The 23,049-nt window shown below is 43.3% G+C and overlaps 1 protein-coding gene across 1 annotated transcript in view; it reads right to left on the bottom strand.

Annotated features, from left to right (window-relative positions):
* itgbl1 (integrin, beta-like 1) overlaps window positions 1-14,360 on the bottom strand; it is a 133,254-nt gene extending 118,894 nt beyond the window's left edge. Inside the window, exons 1-2 of the mRNA XM_067986612.1 lie at window positions 14,118-14,360; window positions 10,366-10,568 (exon numbers count right to left, since the gene is read on the bottom strand). Coding sequence (XP_067842713.1) covers window positions 10,366-10,568; window positions 14,118-14,197 — 283 coding nt within the window. The 5' untranslated portion in view covers window positions 14,198-14,360. The remainder of the gene's footprint in view (window positions 1-10,365; window positions 10,569-14,117) is intronic.
* Window positions 14,361-23,049: the final 8,689 nt, after the last annotated feature.

The following is a 23,049-nucleotide window of genomic DNA, read 5'->3' as shown; positions in this document are numbered from 1 at the left end:
ACTCTTTGGAAAAAAATCTCCTAAGTCCTCTCAGTTGAGTTTTTTCAATTTTGCATTTGTGTCCTCTAGTTCATCCTTCCTAGTCCAAATTAAATGTCTTATTTATATATGTGTCCCTTAAAAGACCAGCATTATATTTTGTCTTAATTTTCATAGGTCAGTTTTAAGGAAAATCAAATTAATTTACTTTAGTCCTTCATCATAATTTAGTGCCCTAAACCTCATAATGACCCTCTTTATAAGAACATAAGAACATAAGAAATTGGAGCAGGAGTAGGCCAATCGGCCCCTCGAGCCTGCTCCGCCATTCAATAAGATCATGGCTGATCTGATCCCAACCACAAATCTAAAGAACACAAGAAGTAGGAGCAGGACCCGGCCACTCAGCCCCTGGGCCCTCTGCGCCACCCACAGGGCATTGACCGATCCGAACTCAGCTTCATGTCCAATTTCCTGCCCGCTCCCCATAACCCCTAATTCCCTTTACTTCTAGGAAACTGTCTATTTCTGTTTTAAATTTATCTAATGATGTAGCTTCCACAGCTTCCTGGGGCAGCAAATTCCACAGACCTACCACCCTCTGAGTGAAGAAGTTTCTCCTCATCTCAGTTTTATCTGATGTATTAATGTCCATTTGAGATTAGGATGTGCAAAAATTGAATTCTATCACAAGTGAGTTCGATAAATGGTCAACAATCACAAGCAAATCTTTTTCTTTTCTCATCCTCACTAGTGAACAGTCTCTCCATCCTATACAGAGTTTCTCTCCCAATATACATGACCTAACATTTGGACCATGCTTGTGCTCAGCACTTCCCAGGAGATCAGATGATGTTCTCCTAACACTAGAAGGGGAGTCCAAAACTAGGGGTCATTAATATAAGACAATCACTAATAAATCCAACAGGGAGTTCAGGAGAAACTTCTTTACCCAGAGAGTGGTGAGAATGTGGAACTCACTACCACAAGGAGTAGTTGAGGTGAATAGAATAGATACATTTAAGGGGAAGCTGGATAAACACATGAGGGAGAAAGGAGTGGAAGGATATGCTGATAGGGTGAGATGAAGTAGGGAGGGAGGAGGCTCGTGTGGAGCACAAACACCAGCATCGACCAGTTGGGCCGAATGGCCTGTTTCTGTGCTGTAAATTCTGCGTAATTCTAACAATATATTTGAATCTTTTAATGTTTGATTCAATCGGCACAAATTGATGCAGGCAACATATGTGCTTGAATGGAAATTTGTCCTATAAATAGTTGGAATTTATTATTATTTTGGTTAAAAAGCAGAATCTCTAATACTAACCCTAGTATTAAAGGGAATACTTACATAATGGGGCAATTGCATACAATTTCTCACACCGCAGGCAATAAACTTATTTACACAATACTAATAATACACGGTAAAGAAATATTGAGTGAATTGTAGGCAACATCAGAGGATTCTGTGCCTCCCGTGCTTTTATGGCTTTGCACTGAAGTGATTCAAAAAATTGATCCAACTAAATGAAAGAAAAAGGGATCCATATTTCACAATGTATGATGGATATTGTGTATTTACTTACAATGTAAAATTATATCTTCTGGCTAATTCCGGCCAATTGGAAAGCGAACAGACTCCTCATTACTCGATTGGGTGAATCGTGACTGGAAATCAAACAGCGTTTCCCCCATTGCTGGTATTTTTATAATTAATAAACAAAAGTGTTCAAAGAAAATGAAATGAAAAAAAAACACAGCATTTTTTTTTAATGCCCCCTATGATTTTTCTCCTGAGTTTTGCTCGTAGCAGTGACCCGGAGATTAATCTTTTATTCCTGGAGACTCCAGGACAATCCTGGAGACTCGGCAACCCTAGCTACATGGTTCAGCCTGGTTCAGTTTGTGCTGTTTTGACCACAGTGTCGATCATGAAAACAGGGAAAAGCTGGCTTTGTGGCAACTAATGTCTTATATTTCCTTCTTTGAAAACTGCTGCAGCTTTACTATTCAAAAATAACACAGACATATGATTTCATACACCATTTCAGAAACTACACATCTGGATGTATCTTTCAGTTTGTTAGTTTTGGCACCATATTCCGGAGCGCTGGAAAACCAAATTACAAAAGTATGCAGTTAGAAAGCCTTTCTCACTCAACCTTATCCCCCTATTTCTTCAGTAATCCTGCACCACTTTATACATACAATATATTACAGAAAGGATATAGAGGCACTGGAGAAGGTGCAAAGAAAAGATTTACAAGAATGATACCAGAACTGAGAGGTTATAACTATCAGGAAAGACCGAACAGGCTGAGGCTTTTTTCTCCAGAAAAGAGAAGGCTGAGGGGTGACCTGATAGAGGTCTTTAAAATTATGAAGGGGTTTGAGAGGGCAGACAGAGAAGAAAACTTCTTATTCTCACGGTAATTGGTGCTCATCAGATGTTGGCGTTAAGGCACAGTACTGGCCGAATCTTGCTGGAGAAATAACGATGGGTTAACGACGGTTATTAATGCGCTAATCGGCCAATGAGTTCAGGGGATTGAGAGAAACTCCGTGAGTTGTGAATCTCCAGAATTTGCTGGTCGATTTACGCCGCTCCTCCGTTTGCTCCACACAAACGGCACCTCGTCCTCAACCTCCCCGTTATTTTTAAGAACATTAATTGCCCATTAAACTCGCCGCAGAAAGTTAGGGCTGGTACTTAAGAGCATAAATACCCTTTTAACGATGTGATCATTGTTAATGCAATGCTAATCAATCTCTCCGGCCCAGATAGGGAACAATTTAAACTGTTGAGTCTCATTTCTGCAGATAGTAAGTTTTAAATTTTAAATTTTTTTTTCTTACTTTTCCCTTTCTGTCTCTTTTTTCTCTCTCTCTCTTAATCCAATCTTTCTTTCCCTCTCATTATTTCTCTTTCTGTACCTGATTTGACTCTAATTCACCCGATTTCCTTCTCTGTCGTTCCTCTGTTTCTTTCTCAAACCCTAAATCTCATTGTTTAAGGAGATAGACTGTTGGTCCCGTCGTTCACCGAGGTCCCACACGCCCCGTCTCCCTCGTTGCCCCGTTATCAGCTCGCACTTCCAGCAAGTTACGCTGCAAAAAAATTTCGAGTTGAAGGATGAGGGAAAACATCTAACTAATGGGGGACGTCGCGAGATGCCCCACTCCAGTAAGATCCAGCCCATTGGGATAGAGTACTGGGAGCTTTATCATAGAATCATAGAAAGTTATGGCACAGACGGAGGCCATTCAGCCCATCGTGTCTTTGCTGGCTGAAAAAGAGCTATCCAACTCAATCTTACTTTCCAGCACTTGGTCCGTAGCCCTGTGGGTTACGGCACTTCAGGTGCACATCCAGGTACTCTTTAAATGAGTTGAGGGTTTCTGCCTCTACCACCCTTTCAGGCAGTGAGTTCCAGACCCCCACCACCCTCTGGGTGAAAAAATTTCTCCTCAGCTCTACTCTAATCCTTCTACTAATTACTTTAAATCTATGCCCCCTGGTCACTGACCCCTCTGCTAAGGGAAATAGGTCCTTCCTATCCACTCTATCCAAGCCCCTCATAATTTTATACACCTCAATTAAATCTCCCCTCAGCCTCCTCTGGTCCAATGAAAACAACCCCAGCCTATCCAATCTTTCCTCATAGCTAAAAAAACGAGGAAGAATCAGTGATGGTTCTCCCTCTGATCGCTAACTATTGATTCCGACTGGAAGTACACAAGTATAAACATTGGGGGAGGTCAGAATGAGGTTTAACTGTGATGTGTTCTCACCAAATGTGGTCAAATAGTCTGCATCTAACCAGACCATACCTGACCTGGGAGTATTTGATGACCAAACAATGGATGCCCAAAGTTGACCATATTCATAAGACCATAAGAGATAGGAGCAGGAGTAGGCCATTCGGCCCCTCGAGCCTGCTCCGCCATTTAATGAGATCATGGCTGATCTGATTTTTACCTCAACTCCACTTTCCCGCCCTTTCCCCATATCCTTTGACTCCCTTGCTGATCAAAAATTTGTCTAACTCAGCCTTGAATGTATTCAATGACTCAGCCTCCACAGCTTTTTGGGGTAAAGAATTCCAAAGATTCATGACCCTCTGGGAGAAGAAATTCCTCCTCATTTCCATCTTAAACGGGCGACCCCTTATTCTGAGACTATGCCCCCTGGTTTTAGATTCCCCCATGAGGGGTAACATCCTCTCAGCATCTACCCTATCGAGTCCCCTCAGAATCTTGTATGTTTCAATAAGATCTCCTCTCATTCTTCTAAACTCCAATGAGTATAGACCCAACCTGTTCAATCTTTCCTCATAAGACAACCCTTCCATACCCAGAATCAACCTAGTGAACCTTCTCTGAACTGCCTCCAATGCAAGTATGTCCTTCCTTAAATAAGGGCACCAGAACTGTACGCAGTACTCCAGATGTGGTCTCACCAGCACCCTGTACAGTTGTAGCATGACTTCCCTGCTTTTATACTCCATTCCCCTAGAAATAAAGGCCAATATTCCGTTTGCCTTCCAGATTACCTGCTGCACCTGTATGTTGACTTTTTGTGTTTCATGTACGAGGACACCCAGATCCCTCTGTACCGCAGCATTTTGTAGTATTTCTCCATTCAAATAATATTTTGCTTTTTTATTTTTCCTCCCAAAGTGGATGACTTCACATTTTCCCACATTATATTCCATCTGCCAAATTTTGCCCATTCGCTTAACCTGTCAATATCCCTTTGCAGACACTTTGTGTCCTCATCACAACTTGCTTTTCCACCTATCTTTGTATCATCAGCAAATTTGGCCACAAGACACTCTGTTCCTTCATCCAAGTCATTGATATATATTGTAAATAGTTGAGGCCCCAGCACTGAGCCCTGCGGCACCCCACTAGTTACAGATTGCCATTTTGAAAATGACCCTTTTATCCTGACTCTTTGTTTTCTGTTAGTTAGCCAATCCTCTATCCGTGCCAGTATATTACCCCCAACACCATGAGCTCTTATCTTGTGCAGTAATCTTTTATGTGGCACCTTATCGAATGCCTTTTGGAAATCCAAATATACTGCATCCATTGGTTCCCCTTTATCCACCCTGCCCGTTACTTCCTCAAAGAACTCTAATAAATTTGTCAGACATGATTTCCCCTTCATAAAACCATGTTGACTCTCCTTGATTGTATTATGAGTCTCCAAATGTCCTGCTACTACTTCCTTAATAATGGATTCTAGCATTTTCCCAATGACAGATGTTAGGCTAACTGGTCTATAGTTACCTGCTTTCTGTCTCACTCCCTTCTTGAATAGGGGTGTTACATTTGCGGTTTTCCAATCTGCTGGGACCTTTCCAGAATCTAGTGAATTTTGGAAGATTACAACCAATGCATCCACTATCCCTGTAGCCACTTCCTTTAAGACCCTCGGATGCAAGCCATCAGGTCAAGGGGACTTATTCAATTGTCCAATATTGACATCTGTCACTGATGCACATGTAATAGAAATTTATAAAAATGATCCAACTTTACCTAAAGGGTATTTGACTTATAAAATGGTAATGGAGGCTTTCAGGGTCGATTTCTTCATAAAGGTATTTCTCTATCAATCAAAAAATTGCCAAAACAGCTTGCTGTTATCCTATCTTCTTTACTGCATTTATCCTATTTGTCTGCACTATTCTCTGTCTAACTTTATGTAATCTCTATTTTTTTGTCATTTGCCCAGTTTAGACCCCGTGGCTTTGCACTGTTGCAAACAATACTGTTCATAAATCAAGCAACTGGTCACCAGACTTTAGGAAGGATGTCAAGTTCTTGGAGAGGGTGCAGAAGAGATTTACTGGAATGGTATCAGGGATGAGGGGCTTTGGTTACGTGGAGAGACTGGAGAAGCTGGGGTTGTTCTCCTTAGAGCAGAGAAGGTTCAGGGGAGATTTAATGGAGGTGTTCAAAATCATGAAAGGTTCAGAATCATAGAGTAAACAAAGAGAAACTGTTTCCAGTGGCAGAAGGGTCGGTAACCAGAGGACACAGGTTTGAGGGAATTGGCAAAAGAACCAGAGGCGAGATGCGGAGAACTTTTACGCAGCGAGTTGTTATGATTTGGAATGCACTTCCTGAGAGGGCGGTGGAAGCAGATTCAATATTAAATTTCAAAAGGGAATTGGATAAATACTTGAAAAGGAAAAATTTGCAGGGCTACGGGGAAAGAGCAGGGGGGGAGTGGGACTAATTGGATAGCTCTTTCAAAGAGTCGGCACAGGCACGATGGGCCGAATGGCCGCCTTTTGTATGATTCTACGGTTCTGTATGGAAGAACTGGTTCATCCTTTAATCCTTCTTTTTACCCTTGAGAAAAATTCCTGACCTTTGCTAATTACTTCCCCTTGATGGTGCAGTTTGGATCAGGAAAATCAAGAGCTGAATTCCAGAGGTGAGGTGAGAGTGACTGCCCTTGACATCAAGGCAGCATTTGACCGAGTGTGGCACCAAGGAGCCCTAGTAAAATTGAAGTCAATGGGAATCAGGGGGAAAACTCTCCAGTGGCTGGGGTCATACCTAGCACAAAGGAAGATGGTAGTGGTTGTTGGAGGCCAATCATCTCAGCCCCAGGACATTGCTGCAGGAGTTCCTCAGAGCAGTGTCCTAGGCCCAACCATCTTCAGCTGCTTCATCAATGACCTTCCCTCCATCAAAGGGTCAGAAATGGGGATGTTCGATGATGATTGCACAGTGTTTAGTTCCATTCGCAACCCCTCAGATAATGAAGCAGTCCGAGCCTGCATGCAGCAAGACCTGGACAACATCCAGGCTTGGGCTCATAAGTGGCAAGTAACATTCGCGCCAGACAAGTGCCAGGCAATGACCATCTCCAACAAGAGAGAGTCTAACCACCTCCCCATGACATTCAACAGCATTACCATCACCGAATCCCCCACCATCAACATCCTGAGGGTCACCATTGACCAGAAACTAAACTGGACCAGCCACATAAATACTGTGGCTACAAGAGCAGGTCAGAGGCTGGGTATTCTGCGGCGAGTGACTCACCTCCTGACTCCCCAAAGCCTTTCCACCATCTACAAGGCACAAGTCAGGAGTGTGATGGAATACTCTCCACTTGCCTGGATGAGTGCAGCTCCAACAACGCTCAAGAAGCTCGACACCATCCAAGACAAAGCAGCCCGCTTGATTGGCACCCCATCCACCACCCTAAACATTCACTCCCTTCACCACCGGCGCACCGTGGCTGCAGTGTGTACCATCCACAGGATGCACTCGCCAAGGCTTCTTCAACAGCACCTCCCAAACCCGTGACCTCCACTACCTAGAAGGACAAGGGCAGCAGGCACATGGGAACAACACCACCTGCACGTTCCCCTCCGAGTCACACACCATCCCGACTCGGAAATATATCGGCCGTTCCTTCATCGTCGCTGGGTCAAAATCCTGGAACTCCTGACCTAACAGCACTGTGGGAGAACCTTCACCACACGGACTGCAGCGGTTCAAGAAAGCGGCTCACCACCACCTTCTCAAGGGGCAATTAGGGACGGGCAATAAATGCTGGTCTCGCCAGCGACGCCCACATCCCGTGAATGAATCAAATAAATGCTTTGTGGGGAACTGCAGACGCAGTGCCTAACGCCATCACCCCGTGACACGACTCATCAGAGCAGCAATGAACTGCAGCACCACAAACCCTGCTAATATTGTGATCATTTCTCAATTCACCTTATTATTTGGTGAGAATGCAGAAATGCAACTGCAGTTCGCAAACAGTTAACAGTTTTAAAAAACCGACAATTAATGTAAGGACAGAACCATATAATTTACCAACAATACAGTTAGGAATGACATTTAACTTTGTTTGGAGGCAGTGATTACCATCATTATTTCTGTGGCCGGGTCGGGTAAAAGCCATAATCTCAGGGTTACTGGATTCTTAACTGTTGAGTGATACACCAACCAGCTGGCAAAATACATCTAGGATATAATTTTAAAACATGGCCTCAATTGTGTTTTTTGTTACCACCATGACTCAGTGCAGTATTAATAGTCTTTCTAATGGAACTAGATGTTTGTTAGTCAAATTGATAGTGACACCTCTTTAGCCCATATCGCACAAATGTTGCTGAGAAGACAATTAATGAGATATAAGAAGATAGAACTTCTACTGTTGATGCCATTTCTTCTGAATAATGGAAAAACAACTTAATGTCACAAACGGTGGTGAAAATTGAATGTATAACAAGAGAGCGAGAGAGAGTCGGCTGATTAGCATGCTGACAATGTCCCAAATCCCTGATCTTGGCCAGTGGACTTCAACTGACAGTAAAAAGCCTCCATTCATGGACACCCTCGGGGCCTGATAGCTATCCTGACGTGTTTGACAAACCCTATTCCGAGATGGCTCACCTAAGCTGGATGCAGAGTCTAGATTGAGAAAGGGAAGGCCAGATTAGATCCTTTTCTCCATGAGGGCCAGATAGTCACCTTGCACCGACTCACCCAACATGACCAATACTGTAATCTCCAGATGAAACATTTCCTTCAGAATCCTGTGAAACTTTGTCGATCTCAGCTTGAGCTAACTCTTGGAAATTGTTTCCCACTCCCCAGTAGTGTCTGTTAAATTATGAGGACAGGCTGCATAGACCAGACTGAGTATAGAAGATTAAGGGGTGATCTAATTGAAGTGTTTAAGATGATTAAAGGATTTGATAGGGTAGATAGAGAGAAATTATTTCCTCTGGTGGGGGGAGTCCAGAACAAGGGGGCAGAACCTTAAAATTAGAGCTAAGCTGTCCAGGGGTGATGTCAGGAAGCACTTCCTCACACAAAGGGGAGTGGAAATCTGGAACTCTCTCCCTGTTGAGGCTGGGGGTCAATTGTAAATTTCAAAACTGAGGTTGATAGATTTTTATTAGGCAAGGGTATTAAGGGTTACAGAACCACGGCGGGTAGATGGAGTTAAGATACAGATCAGGTGACCTAACTGAATGGCGGAACAGGCTCAAGGGGCTGAATGGCCTCCTCCTGTTCCTACGTTCCACTCCGTAGTGGCCAATGTAAAGCAGTCACATCTCATGAACTGATCCAACTGTAGCGTTAAAGTATCTTAGGCACTGTGAGGATGTGTAGTGACCCCATAAACTAACTAAATGAATGTACCACTCTCATAAAATGAGTATGATTGTATTTCTAAATACAGTAACCTCGTAAAATATCTATATGAAAATATACCCTTAATTGTACAATGGCTTCATAAAATATTTTAATGTGTAGCTCGATGTACAATAGTTTCATAAAATATTAAATAAAAATATTTTTAAAAAACACAATGAACAGAAATAAAAGTTGATAGTTCTTTGTAATTGGTAAATATTCTAAATAGGGGCAGTTTTCAGGACACTTGGTTTTTGACTTCACCTCATTAGTCTGAGTTGGATTCAACCTCAAGACCCAAGGTGGGGGAAAGAACAATCCTTCCACTCATTGTACCACCTGCTCCTTTGGGGAAGCCTTTTTATAAACTGTGGACCATGATCAATGATATGACAGGACTCAGTGTCGAAAGCTGGTGGACTATCACCGGGTCGGAGTACAAATTCGACAAGTATTGCACTTGCACAACTCTTGGACCTGACCAAACGCGACGCACCCACAACTTTGTGTGTTATATTGTTAAGTCCACGCAGGTAAATACAACATTTAGGGTTTGCAACTCTGGTTGGACGTATTCCTGGAGTTTTCACCACATGACCTCCCATCTACAACAGCCCCGCCCCCACACTCCCACGATTGGTCGCCGAACACGCCCATTCTCACAGGGCCCCGCCTTCCCACGTCAGAAAGCGAGCAGACTCTTCACTACCCAATTGGATGATTCTAGACTGTCAGTCAAACATCCTTTTCTCCCCCATCTCCAATACTTTTATGACAAAAGTGATCAAAGAAAATGAAAAAAAAAAGACTTTTTTTTAAATTACCCCTATGGTTTTTCTCCTGGGTTTTTGCTCGCAGCAGTGTCTTTCATTCCTGGAGACTCCAGGACAATCCTGGAGGGTTGGCAACTCTATCTACATACTTCATCTTTAGTTTCTGCTTGTTTTGAGTTACAGCTGGTGTAGATCATGAAAAAGGGGAAAAGTTGGCTTTGCGGTAACTAATGTCTTATATTTCCTACTTTGAAAACTGCTGCAGCTTTACTACTCAAAAAATAACACAGACGTATGATTTCATACACCATTTCAGAAACTACACATCTGGATGTATCTTTCAGCTTGTTAGTCTTGGCACCATATCACGGAACGCTGGAAAGACCAGGAACACCAGACTTCAGATACTGATGTAGTAGAAATTGTTTACCTCCACAGATCTTTCCATCGTAGCTTTCACAGACCCAGTCTTGGCACTCGCACCGAGATCCATAGAATTTGCCTGGTTCGTTGACAGGGCAGATGCATTTTCCACAGTCACAATGTCCTCTACCACTGCAGATCAAACCATTCGGAGACTGACACTGATTTTCAGATGCCTCCAACGATAACTTGCAAGAGCCAGAGGTATGCCTTTGAATTATATTGCAGGGGAAAAAACACATAATCTTAGAAACCCCTAAAATATTTAATGTTTATTTCACTTTTTCATCACAAGAAACCAAATAATCAATAACAATATGGAGAACACCTTATACAGATTTTGCATATTACATGTAAGACAATTCTACCAATGGAAAGCATTATTACAAAATCATGAAAAATTTGCTACTTTTGAAGATGTAATTTTTTAAATAAAGAATTTATTACATTTATGGATCAACTGATTATGACTGTAATGTATGAATGCAAGAAAATATACTGGATATATATTTAAGCCAGCAAATGAAGTACAGTAACAATGTATTGACTAGTAAACTTATAAACATTTCCTCTTTTCACTTAGTTCTTATGTACCAATCAATAGCATGTTTGTGTTTTGTTGTTTAAAAACAACAGATTTTTTAAAGAGCTAATTATTAATTTTACAAAATGATTTCCCCTTATTTTCTAATTTTAAACAAAAAGCTGTTGAGGCTGGGGGTCAATTGAAAATTTCCAAACTTAGATTGATAAATTTTTATTAGGTAAGGGTATTAAAGGTTACAGAACCAAGGCGGGTGGAGTTAAGATGCAGATCAGCCATGATCTAATTGAATGGCGGATCAGGCTCGACGGGCTGAATGGCCTCCTCCTGTTCCTATGTTCCTAAAACATTATTCTAAGTTATACACTATTCCCCAACTAAAATGTAAGGCATTTTATCCACGCACATGTGACGATGTATCTATAATGGATAGAGAGAGGAGTCTGCAATAGTGTTTTGATGTTCTCTCTCTCTCTGTAGGGAGGCACCTTTTTGCGTGCTTGGAGAGCGTAATGTTTGACCTTATACACTTGTCAAAATGGAGAAACACCGTTGCTCTAATTTTTTTTGTGCTGCACATCTGTGTCCAATAACAAAGCAGAAAACTGAAGCTAACGACGTTAGTTCATGCCAGAAAATCAAAGTGCAGAGTTTCCTACATTTTAACAGTGACTATACTTCAAAAAAGCACTTCATTGGCTGTAAAGCGCTTTGGGACTTCCTGAGGTTGTGAAAGGTGCTATATAAATGCACGTTCTTTCTTTAGTTCACCTTGCTGAGCAATTGTTCTGTTGGGTGGTTTATTACAACAGTTCAAAAATTGATTTCCAGCTTAATTGGCTGATGCTGTATTGCCCGGGGTACATGTTGTGCACTGTACTTCCCTCCTTCCCCCTTCAACATCCAGGCCATGGTTCAAAAAACATTAGCAAGAATGTCATTGATCACTGCACATTAGTTTGGACAATCATTCCATACCCATTACGTAGCACGCTTTGAATTATTTAACATAATAGTTAACATAATGTTAACAAATATTCATACCTTCCATTGTTTATAGGCCCTATATCAACTTGCATTTATATAGCACCTTTAATATAGTAAAACGTCACAGGAGCGTTATCAAATAATATTTGACACCGATTCACGTAAGGAGATCTAGGGATAGATGACCAAAAGCTTCGTCAATGCGGTAAGGAGCGTCTTAAAGGAGGAGAGAGAGGTGGAGAGGCGGAGAGGTTTAGGGAGGGAATTCCAGAGCTTAGGGCCCAAGCGGCTGAAGGCACGGCCGCCAATGGTGGGGCAATGAAAATCGGGGATGCGCAAGAGGCCAGAATTGGAGGAGCGCAGAGATCTCGGAGGGTTTAGGGCTGGAGGAGGTTAGTGAGATAGGGAGGGGCGAGGCCATTGGAGGGATTTGAACACAAACTTGAGAATTTTAAAATCGAGGCATTGCTGGACCAGGAGCCAGTGTACGTCAGCGAGCACAGGGGGTGATGGGTGAACGGGACTTGGCCCGAGTTAGGATACGGGCAGCAGAGTTTTAGATAAGCTCAATTTTATGGAGGGTGGAAGATGGGAGGCTGGCCAGGAGAGCACTGGAATAGTCGAGTCTGGAGGTAACAAAGGCACGGATGAGGGTTACAGCAGCAGATGAGCTGAGGCAGGGGTGGAGACGGGCGATTTTATGGAGGGGTAAGTAGGCGGTCTTGGTGATGGAGAGGATTATTGGATCGGAAGCTCAGCTCAGGGTCAAATAGGACTCCGAGGTTGCGAACAATCTGGTTCAGCCTCAGACGGTGGTCACGGAGGGGAACGGAATCAGTGAGAAGGGAATGGAGTTTGTGGCAGGGACTGAAGACAATGGCTTCGATCTTCCCAATATTTAATTGGAAGAAATTTCCGCTCATCGAATGTCGTGATTTGCTTCTGTTGGACCAATAATCAAGTCAGTCAACAGATTTGCCAATTGTGAATTTTGTTTAGCAGGTCTTTCTTCGAAGATTCATTTCCTCCAACAAATCAAACCAATAAAGTGACTGATTATGATTACAATTGACCTTTAATTTCCTTAGACTAATTTCTCACTAATTTTGTTTCGGAGGTTCTACTGCAGTGGTTCAATGAGAAGGCCCACTAGCACATTCTCAGGGCAACTAGGTGCGGGCCATAAATATTGCCCACATCCTGAGAACAAATATAAAATAACACCAGGCCGGACTCTTTAGCAAAGGTCAATTTACTTTCTGTATATCGAGGTGTAATGAATTCACCTCATTTACCACTCAGGCGGCTTATCTTACCCTCCCCGCAATAAATTACCAGACAGTAAATTAACCACCCATTGCATTTTACTGTTGCCTTATTGCAGCATGATTTCCTCCCTTTGATTTGTTATATAGCTGTTAGTGCATCAAAAGAAAGTTACAACATTAAGGATTCATCCACCCTAATCCTTACCACCTTTTTAAGTGAGCAGGAGTGCCCTTATTCTTCGAATACCAATAACAGTGAGTAGCCTGAACTATTAATACATTCTGCATCACATAAGGATTTTCATAATATTTTTAAAATCAGCTGCTTAAGGACTTAATTCCAACAGTATTCGAAATCTCGCACAGCTTCTAAAAAGCTGAATTTTAAACAGATATCTGAAAGACTATTCAGATATTGAAGATGATGGGGTGATCCAAACTATCGATTGGCTGAATACTGTAGCAATCAGATCCCCTACATCGTGTAACAGTTCATGTCTCTATCAATTACCTGTAACAATGGATAGCGAATTAAGAAGATAAATTCACAGCATTAACTTGATGTTGTTTAAAACAGTTTGCCCGTCTCGTCCCTTAAGCACAATCAGTAGCTAAACATCCAATGGCGTTACGTTTCATTTCAGGTTTAGTTAGAAAATTGTCAAGCTGGATAGCGCACAAACAAACGACGTAAAGAGACTTGTGTTCCTTGTTAATTGTGATTTTTAGTACAAATTCACAATGCGCATATTTCTTATTATTAAAAGAAAGTGATATGTGCATTTCTATTATATTTGCAAAAAGTATACATGCCTGGTTTATTTTTATAATTCTCTTACATGTACCGCTGTCATTGCACGGCAATTGACATTTTTTCCTGGTATTTGCAATCCTATTAAACACGGTGATTAACAGATGTCAACAATAATAAATAAATCACGACGGGAGTTCTGTACTCACCTTGTGGACAGTAAGGAGCTTTGAGAAACAAACACAGCAATCAACAAAACTATGGAATTTACCAGAACGTCTGCGTGCATGCTTAAGCTGAAGGTGAAAAAAAAATAAAAGTTCTTAATGCCCGAAGGTTTCTCGGACCTTCGACAATGGGGCAGGCAGCAAAGCTGAAGCTGATTTCAGACTAGCCAAGACCGCCTTAAATTTTTATAGGCCTATTGCTCTCCTCATACAAGTGTATTCGATTAGTTTTGGCTGTGTGGAAGCTAGCTAGGCGGAATGTTAGTGCCAAAAGAACCAAATTCCAGAGACATAGCGAAGATAATTAAAAACATTTGCAATGCCAGATGGTTCACCACTTGCAGTCAGAACGTACAGCATTTATCAGAACAGTGGAAAAATTGGTTTCTTTTTAGTATACAGCTTGTCTATGGAAAACGAACGTGCTTCTAGTTTTATATAAATCATTGAAAACACACCCGACTACTGTTACGTTGCAACCAGTGTCTCACGCCCGTTCCCCAGAAGACCCGGCCCACAGTCCCCTCCCTCCCCTCCTTGTGACAAAATGGCTGCCCGCAAAAATGGGATAGATTTCCCATCGCTGAACTGGGTCCCTTCACAAATTCCGCTCACCAGCAGCCAAACGGCCCGTTCTCTGCCCTCGATCCGGGCAGGAATTTCAGCCCCAGAGAGTTCTGAACAGTGAGCAGGTAATGAGTATGTTGCCTTAATCCCTGACAAGTAAAGCCAATAGCTGCTAAGAAAGGCTATGGTGTTACGCACTAGCCTCTACTCTTAGGAGGGACCGTGTGTTTGTGGACCAGAGCGCTCTTCTTATTGCAACACCATCACTTGCAAGTTCCCCTCCAAGTCATAAGGCGTCCTGATTTGGACATACGCTGCTGTTTCTTCATTGTCGCTCGGTCAAAATCCTGTAATTTCCCACCCAACATCATTGTGGGAGCCCTGGTCACCACGACAACTGCAGCCGTTCAGGGAATAGGCCCACCACCACTTTCTCAGGCCAAGGGGACAGACACAGATAGACACCAACATACCAGATGCCAGGGCTAAAAGGGTTAAATTATGAGGCCAGGTTGCATAGACCAGGCTTGTATTCCCTCGAGTATAGAAGATTAAGGGGTGATCTAATTGAGGTGTTTAAGAAGATCGAAGGATTTGATAGGGTAGATAGAGAGAAACTATTTCCTCTGGTGGGAGAGTCCAAAACAACCTTAAAATTAGAGCCAGGCCGTTCAGGGGTGATGTCAGGAAGCACTTCTTCACACAAAGGGGAGTGGAAATCTGGAACTCTCTCCCCCCCCCCCGCCCCCCCAGAAAGGCTGTTGAGGCTGGGGGTCAATTGTAAATTTCAAAACTGAGATTGATAGATTTTTGTTGGGTAAGGGGATTAAGGGTTACGGAACCAAGGCGGGTAAATGGAGTTAAGATACAGATCAGCCATGAACTAATTAAATGGCAGAACAGGCTAGAAGGGCTGAATGGCCTCCTCCAATGTTCCTACATGTCCAGGAACCAATCACAAAAAACTGAATTCAATACTTACAGCGATCTCTTACAAGCCAATGCTAGCTGGTTAATGTCCGCCCCCATTCACTGCTGTCAGTCCTCAAGAACCCTCCAGTGAGCTAAACCTCAGGATCCTCTCCACAGTGGTGCCAGGCCACAAGACCATTCCCCCCCTCCGCTCCTCACACCCCCCCCAGCTCCCCACCCCCTCGCTCCCCACCCCCTCGCTCCCCACCCCCTCGCTCCACACCCCCCCGCTCTCCACCAGCCCCACTCCCCATCACCCCCTCGCTCCCCACCCCCCTGCTCACCCCCCACCCCCCTGCTCCGCACCTTCCCAGCTCCCCACCCCCTCGCTCCCCACCTTCCCAGCTCCCCACTCCCTCACTCCCCACCTTCCCAGCTCCCCACCCCCTCGCTCCCCACCCCCCACTCCCCACCAGCCCCCACTCCCCATCACCCCCCCCGCTCCCCACCAGCCCCCACTCCCCATCACCCCCCCACTTCCCACCACCCCTGCTCCCCACTACACCCCTCACTGCCCACTACTCCCAGCTCCCCCACACCCCCCGTTCCCCACTTCCTCTTCTCCCCACTTCCCCCACTCCGCTCCTCATCCCTTCCACTCCTCACCACCTCTCCACTCCCTACCCACCCCCCGCTCCCCACCACCCCGTCTTTCGGATGAGATATTAAACCGAGGCCTCGTCTGCCCTCTCAGGTGGATGTAAAAGATCCCATGGTGCTATTTCGAAGAAGAGCAGGGGGAGTTCTCCCCGGTGTCCTGGGGCCGATATTTATCACTCAACCAACATCACTAAAAACAGATCATCTGATCATTATCACATTGCTGTTTGTGGGATCTTGCTGTGTGCAAATTGGCTGCTGCGTTTCCTACATTACAACAGTGACTACACTTCAAAAATACTTCATTGTCTGTAAAGCACTTTGGGACGACCTGAGTTCATGAAAAGTGCTGTAGAAATGTGAGTCTTTCTTTCTTTCTTCTTGCTATCAAATTTTGTCTGAGAATCATTCCTTCTATGGAGCACTCTGGGACATTTTACGACCTTAAAGGCGCCATACACATGCCAGTTGTTGTTGTTGTACCCTCAGCTTTAAATATGATAAAGGATAATAATTAAATACCTAGACAAAGTAACATTTATAAAGTAAAGGCCCCGCATTGACAGTTCTCACAGAATAATGAACAGACACAAAATTTGATACCCAGGGAATGGGCAAAAAATATCAGAAAATCACATCATAAAAACAGAATTTGACGTAATAGGTCGTTAATTTCAGTGCGAATTTCTGATGTGTTTTTTACATGGACACGTATTCCAGTTGCAGCATTTGATTGGGCTTCTTTCCGTGGGATCTTTTGTGATCTATATTTCAGTGAATCCGTAGAATTAAGTCCCTGTTTCAGCCAATCAGGGAAGCAAGACTCTTGATTCTTTCTGCTATGTACAGACTCACTGTGTGACATGTTCGACACACGACTTTTAATTGTACGGCCAAATATGTAGATCTTGCAAGGCGAGAAAAATAGAGTGAAAAATATACACATCGACCATTGTAGAGAAATTTGTTAAGGATTCGAGGTTGCTTTAAGATTTGGGGTGTCAAAAAACCTTCATTTATTTTGCTGAATACAAAATAGTAAAAAACAACTTACATGAATAGAAACATAGAATCATAGAAAATAAGAGTAAGAGTAGGCCATTCGGCCCTTCGTGCCTGCTCCGCCATTCAAAATGATCGTCTAACTCAGTACCCTGTTCCCGCTTTTTCCCCATATCCCTTGATCCCTTTAGCATTAAGAAATATATCTATCTCCTTCTTGAATACATCTAATGACTTGGCCTCCACTGCCTTCTGTGGTAGAGAATTCCACCGGTTCACCACCATCTGAGTGAAGAAATTTCTCCTCATCTCGGTTCTAAATGGCATACCCCGTATCCTGAGACTGTGACCCCTGGTTCTGGACTCCCCAGCCATCGGGAACATCCTCCCTGCATCTAGTCTGTCTAGTCCTGTTAGAATTTTATATGTTTTGATGAGATCACTTCTCATTCTTCTAAACTCTAGTGAATATAGGCCTAGTCGACCCAATCTCTCCTCATACATCAGTCCTGCCATCCCTGTAATCAGTCTGGTAAACCTTCGTTGCACTCCCTCCATGGCAAGGACACCTTCCTCAGATAAGGAGACAAAAACTGCACACAATACTCCAGATTTGGTCTAACCAAGGCCCTGTATAACTGCAGTAAGACATCCCTGCTCCAGTACTCAAATCCTCTTGCAATGAAGGCCAACATACCATTTGCCTTCCTGACGGCTTGCTGCACCTGAATGCTCACTTTCAGCGACTGGTGTACGAGGACACCCAGGTCTCGTTGCACCTCCCCTTTTCCCAATCTATCACCATTCAGATAATAATTTGCCTTTCTGTTTTTACAACCAAAGTGGATAACCTCACATTTAACCATGTTATACTGCATCTGCCATGTTCTTGCCCACTCACCCAACTTGTCTAAATCACATTGGAGCCTCTTTGCATCCTCCTCACAGCTCACATTCCACCCCAGCTTTGTGTCGTCTGCAAACTTGGAAATGTTACATTTAGTTTCCCTCATCCAAATCATTGATATATATTGTGAATAGCTGGGGCCCAAGCACTGATCCCTGCGGTACCCCACTAGTCACTGCCTGCCACCCGGAAAAAGACCCGTTTATTCCTACTCTCTGTTTCCTGTCTATCAACCAATTCTCAATCCATGCCAGTATATTCCCTCCAATCCCATGTGTTTTAATTTTGCACACTAACCTCTTGTGTGGGACCTTATCAAAAGCCTTCTGAAAATCCAAATACACCACATCCACTGGTTCTCCCCTCTCTATTCTACTAGTTACATCCTCAAAAAACTCCAGTAGATTTGTTAAGCATGGTCTGTAATTCCCTGCTTTTTCTCTCCCTCCTTTTTTAAACAATGGGGTTACATTTGCCACCCTCCAATCTGCAGGAACTGTTCCAGAATCTATAGAATTTTGAAAGATGATCACTAATGCATCCACTATTTCCAGGGCCACTTCCTTTAGTACTCTGGGATGTAGATTATCAGGCCCTGGGGATTTGTCAGCCTTTAGCCCCATTAATTTCTCTAGCACTATTTTTTTTTACTAATACTGGTTTCCTTCAGTTCCTCCCTCTCACTGGACCCTTGGTTCCCTAACATTTCCGGGAGGTTATTTGTGTCCTCCTTTGTGAAGACAGAACCAAAGTATGTGTTTAATTGTTCTGCCATTTCTTTGTTCCCCATTATAATTTCCCCCATTTCTGACCTACATTTGTCTTCACTAATCTTTTTCTCTTGACATATTTATAGAAGCTTTTACAGTCAGTTTTTATGTTCCCTGCTAGTTTTCTCTCATACTCTATTTTTCCCCTCTTAATCAATCTCTTTGTCCTCCTTTGCTGAATATAGTGCCTTTCACATCTTCATGACATTTCAATGTACTTCACAGCAAATTAATTACTTTTTTTTGAAGTGTAGTTACTATTGTTTTGTTGGCAAATGCAACAACAGCTTGCATTTATATAGCGCCTTTAACATAGTAAAACGTCCCAAGGCGCTTCACAGGAGTGATTATGAAAAAAAAATTGACACCGATCCACATAAAGAGATATTAGAACAGGTCAAAGAGGCAGGTTTTAAGGAGCGACTTAAAGGAGGAGAGAGAGGTGGAGAGTCGGAGAGGTTTAGGGAGGGAATTCCAGATTTAGACGGCTGAAGGCACGGCCGCCAATGGTGGAGCGAAGGAAATCGGGGATGCGCAAGAGGCCAGAATTGGAGGAGCGCTGGCCGTAATTAACAGTTATCATTAAAAGTGTACTTAGACTGAAATGGACCAGGGTTAACTTTCCGTGGCGATTTTAGTTCGTATCTACCGCGCAAATACGGCAACTTCACGCCGCTCAATACGTTTCACCGGTGAGTCAGACCGCGAGGTGCCGTTTTCGCGAAGCTAACGGCGGATTGGCGCAACTCGGACAGCAACATCCGGATATCCGAGTTTAACCGCACATCTGCCCCTCGCCTGAAGTTGCCGTACCATTTGAGCGTAAATACAGCGTTACTTCGACAGCAAAGTCTGGCCCGTTATTACTTAAGTTATAACTTTCCTTTGTTTTTGCTTAAGTTCTCTATTAGTTGCTCCCCTTTTAAACAAAAAGGGCAATTTTGTGGGGGGGTTTTTTTTTGTCTTTTGACGATGCTGGGGTAAAGCCAGTGTCTACTGCTCGTTTTATTGAGGAAAACCCATCAGGTGAGTTCACTGAATCTTCACCTGTTCTCCCCAGAATTACCAGCTCCTTTCAGTAGAAGGCTCTGCACTTCCGGTACTCAGCTCCCTAACCGAGGAGGAGAGTCGGATTCCTGGCTCCATCGCACTGAAGGGGATTTAATCGGAAACTCGAGTTTTTTGTAAGTGTCATTATCACTTAAATATATTTTATTGAAGGGGTTTTTTTTTCCCCCCCCCCTTCTGTGATTTGGTTTTTGTGATCAGTTGGAATCCTCTGGGAGAATTGCAAAAAAAAAAAATCTGAGGGGCTCTGAACAAATGCAACAAGAAATGGGTCGAGTTATGAATGGAGAATTTCTTCAATTTGTGCTTCTTTCCCGATGGGAAAGGCGTTAGCGGCAGACGCGAATGTCGATGGCAAGATGCCAATTTACCGACTGATATAAAGTCGGATTTTAAAGGCTGTTTCCATGGCTGCAGAAATTTGCATCATCGGAGAAAGCAAATGAGGATGGGGTTTGAGTCAGGCCCAGGAAACACGGCCGTTCAGGTTTTATTTTTAAGTATCTTTCTCAAATAAGATGCTACGCGTTTTCTTCTGATAGCCCCTGTCATTAGAATTTTATTTACATCCTTTTGCCCAAAAGAAGCAGAGGTTTTGCGCTGAGTCAATGCAAACAGGAATTGTTTCAGATTGCTGTGAATATTCAGTACAGTGAAACAGTAATTTTAGTTAATGTACGTGTGTGCAAAATTAATTTCATTCATGGCGCTGGAGTTTGTTACCTCCAGACTTGACTATTCCACTGCTCTCCCGGCCGCCATCCTGTCCTATCCCCCTCCGTAAACTTCAGCTCATCCAAAGCTTTGCCGCCTGTACCCTAACTCGCAACGAGCCCCGTTCACCCATCACCCCCTGTGCTCGTTGACCTACATTGGCTCCCGGTCTGGTAAAACCTCGATTTTTAAAATTCTCATCCTTGTGTTCAAATCCCTCCATGGCCTCGCCCCTCCCTATCTCTGTAACCTCCTCCGGGCCTACAACCCTCCGAGATCTCTGCGCTCCTCCCAATACTGGCCTCTTGTGCATCCCGATTTTAATCATCCCACTATTGGTGGCCGTGCCTTCAGCCACCTAGGCCCTAAGCTCTGGAATTCCCTCCCTGAACCTCTCCACCTCTCTCTCTCCTCCTTTAAGATGCTCCTTAAAACCTACCGCTTTGACCAAGCTTTTGGTCACCTGTCCTAATATCTCCTTATGTGGCTCGGTGTCAAACCTTGTTTGATAATCGCTCCTGTGAAGCGCCTTGGGACGTTTTACTACGTTAAAGGCGCTATATAAATGCAGGTAGTTGTTGTTAGTCAGAGTCTGATTATTTGTGAAAGAGATGGCAGAAAGTATGACAATGAAAATGGCCGTGATCATATTAAATAATCTAGAAAAGAATATAATTTACAAAAGGAGAAAAAGCAGAAAAGAAAATAAAAATTTGTTAAAAAGTACAAAATAAAAGGAGCAAAGAAAAATTAAATTAAATCAGGAAGCAAAATGAGAATAAAGTAAGTCACACAATCGAGTGTTCATTCTTTTGTCTAAAGACTGGAACACAACAAAGCTCAGTGACCTAATTACAATAACAATGATTTCTGTTTCACTCCTGGGAGATGCTATATTACCAGTCACTGCATTTTGGTTCACAAACAGCAAGGGCTCACTTGCAGGAATAGTCTTTTTTCTTTACTGTTGTTGACTGAGCTGCGGAACCAAGGCAGATTGATGGAGTTGACTCACAGATCAGCCATGTTCCAATTGAATGGCGGAACAGGTTCGAGGGGCTGAATGGCCTCCTGTTCCTATGTTGTGTATTTCCAGCATTTTTTGTTTTTATTCCTGGGATTCCTTTCATTGAGTCCGGATATCCCTGAAAACCAAAATCCATAACTGCCAAATAAGTAGATTTACTACTGCCCTGTGCCGGTAAGTTGAGGGACATTGTACCTGGAGTGTTGGTGGAGTTTAACCAAAGGGGCTTTGGGGCTTATCTGCAGCAAAGTTCTCTGGACTTAGGTAAGTAGACTGTGTTCTTAGGCAGCAAAAGAGAAAGACTTGCATTTATATAGTGCCTTTCACGGCCGTAGGACGTCCCAAAGCTCTTTACGGCCAATGAAGTACTTTTTGAAGTGTAGTCACTGTTGTAATGTAGGAAACGCGGCAACCAACTTGCGCACAGCAAGATCCCACAAACAGTAATGTGATAATGACCAGATCCTCTGTTTCTAGGTGTTGGTTGAGGAATGAATATTGGCCAGGACACCGGGGAGAACTCCCCTGCTCTTATTCAAAATAGTGCCGTAGGATCTTTTACTTCCAACTGAGAGGGCAGACGGGGCCTTGGTTTAAAGTCTCATCCATTAGAGAGGGTCTGCAGTCTTTATCGGGCAAACAAAGTATGGATTTTTCAGTAGCTTGGTTTTAAGATTCCTCTGCACAATCATAGAATCATAGAATGGTTACAGCACAGAAGGGGGCCATTTAGCCCATCGAGCCTGTGCCGACTCTCTGCAAGAGCAATCCCCGCCCTTTCCCTGTAGCCTTGCAAATTTTTTCCCTTCAAGTATTTATCCAATTCCCTTTTGAAAGCCATGATTAAATCTGCCTCCACCACCCCCTCAGGCAGTGCATTCCAGGTCATAACCACTCGCTGCATAAAAAAGTTTTTCCTCATGTCGCCTTTGGTTCTTTTGCCAATCACCTTAAATCTGTGTCTTCTGGTTCTTGACCCTTCTGCCAATGGGAACGGTTTCTCTCTATCTAGACCCCTCATGATTTTGAACACTTCTATCAAATCTCCTCTCAACCTTCTCTGCTCTGAGGAGAACAACCCCAGCTTCTCCAGTCTATCCACATAACTGAAGTCCTTCATCCCTAGAACCAGTCTAATAAATCTTTTCTGCTCCCTCTCTAAGGCCTTCACACCCTTTCTAAAGTGCGGTGCCCAGAATTGGACACAATACTCCAGTTGTGGCCAAATCAGTGTTTTATAAAGATTCATCATAACTTCCTTGCTTTTGTACTCTAATGCCTCTATTT

This window comes from Heptranchias perlo, chromosome 6 (assembly GCF_035084215.1).
Source record: "Heptranchias perlo isolate sHepPer1 chromosome 6, sHepPer1.hap1, whole genome shotgun sequence".
In the NCBI taxonomy this organism is placed as follows: Eukaryota; Metazoa; Chordata; class Chondrichthyes; order Hexanchiformes; family Hexanchidae; genus Heptranchias; species Heptranchias perlo.
The sequence above is the reverse complement of the archived record's forward strand: the minus strand, read 5'-3'. Positions and strand labels throughout refer to the sequence as shown.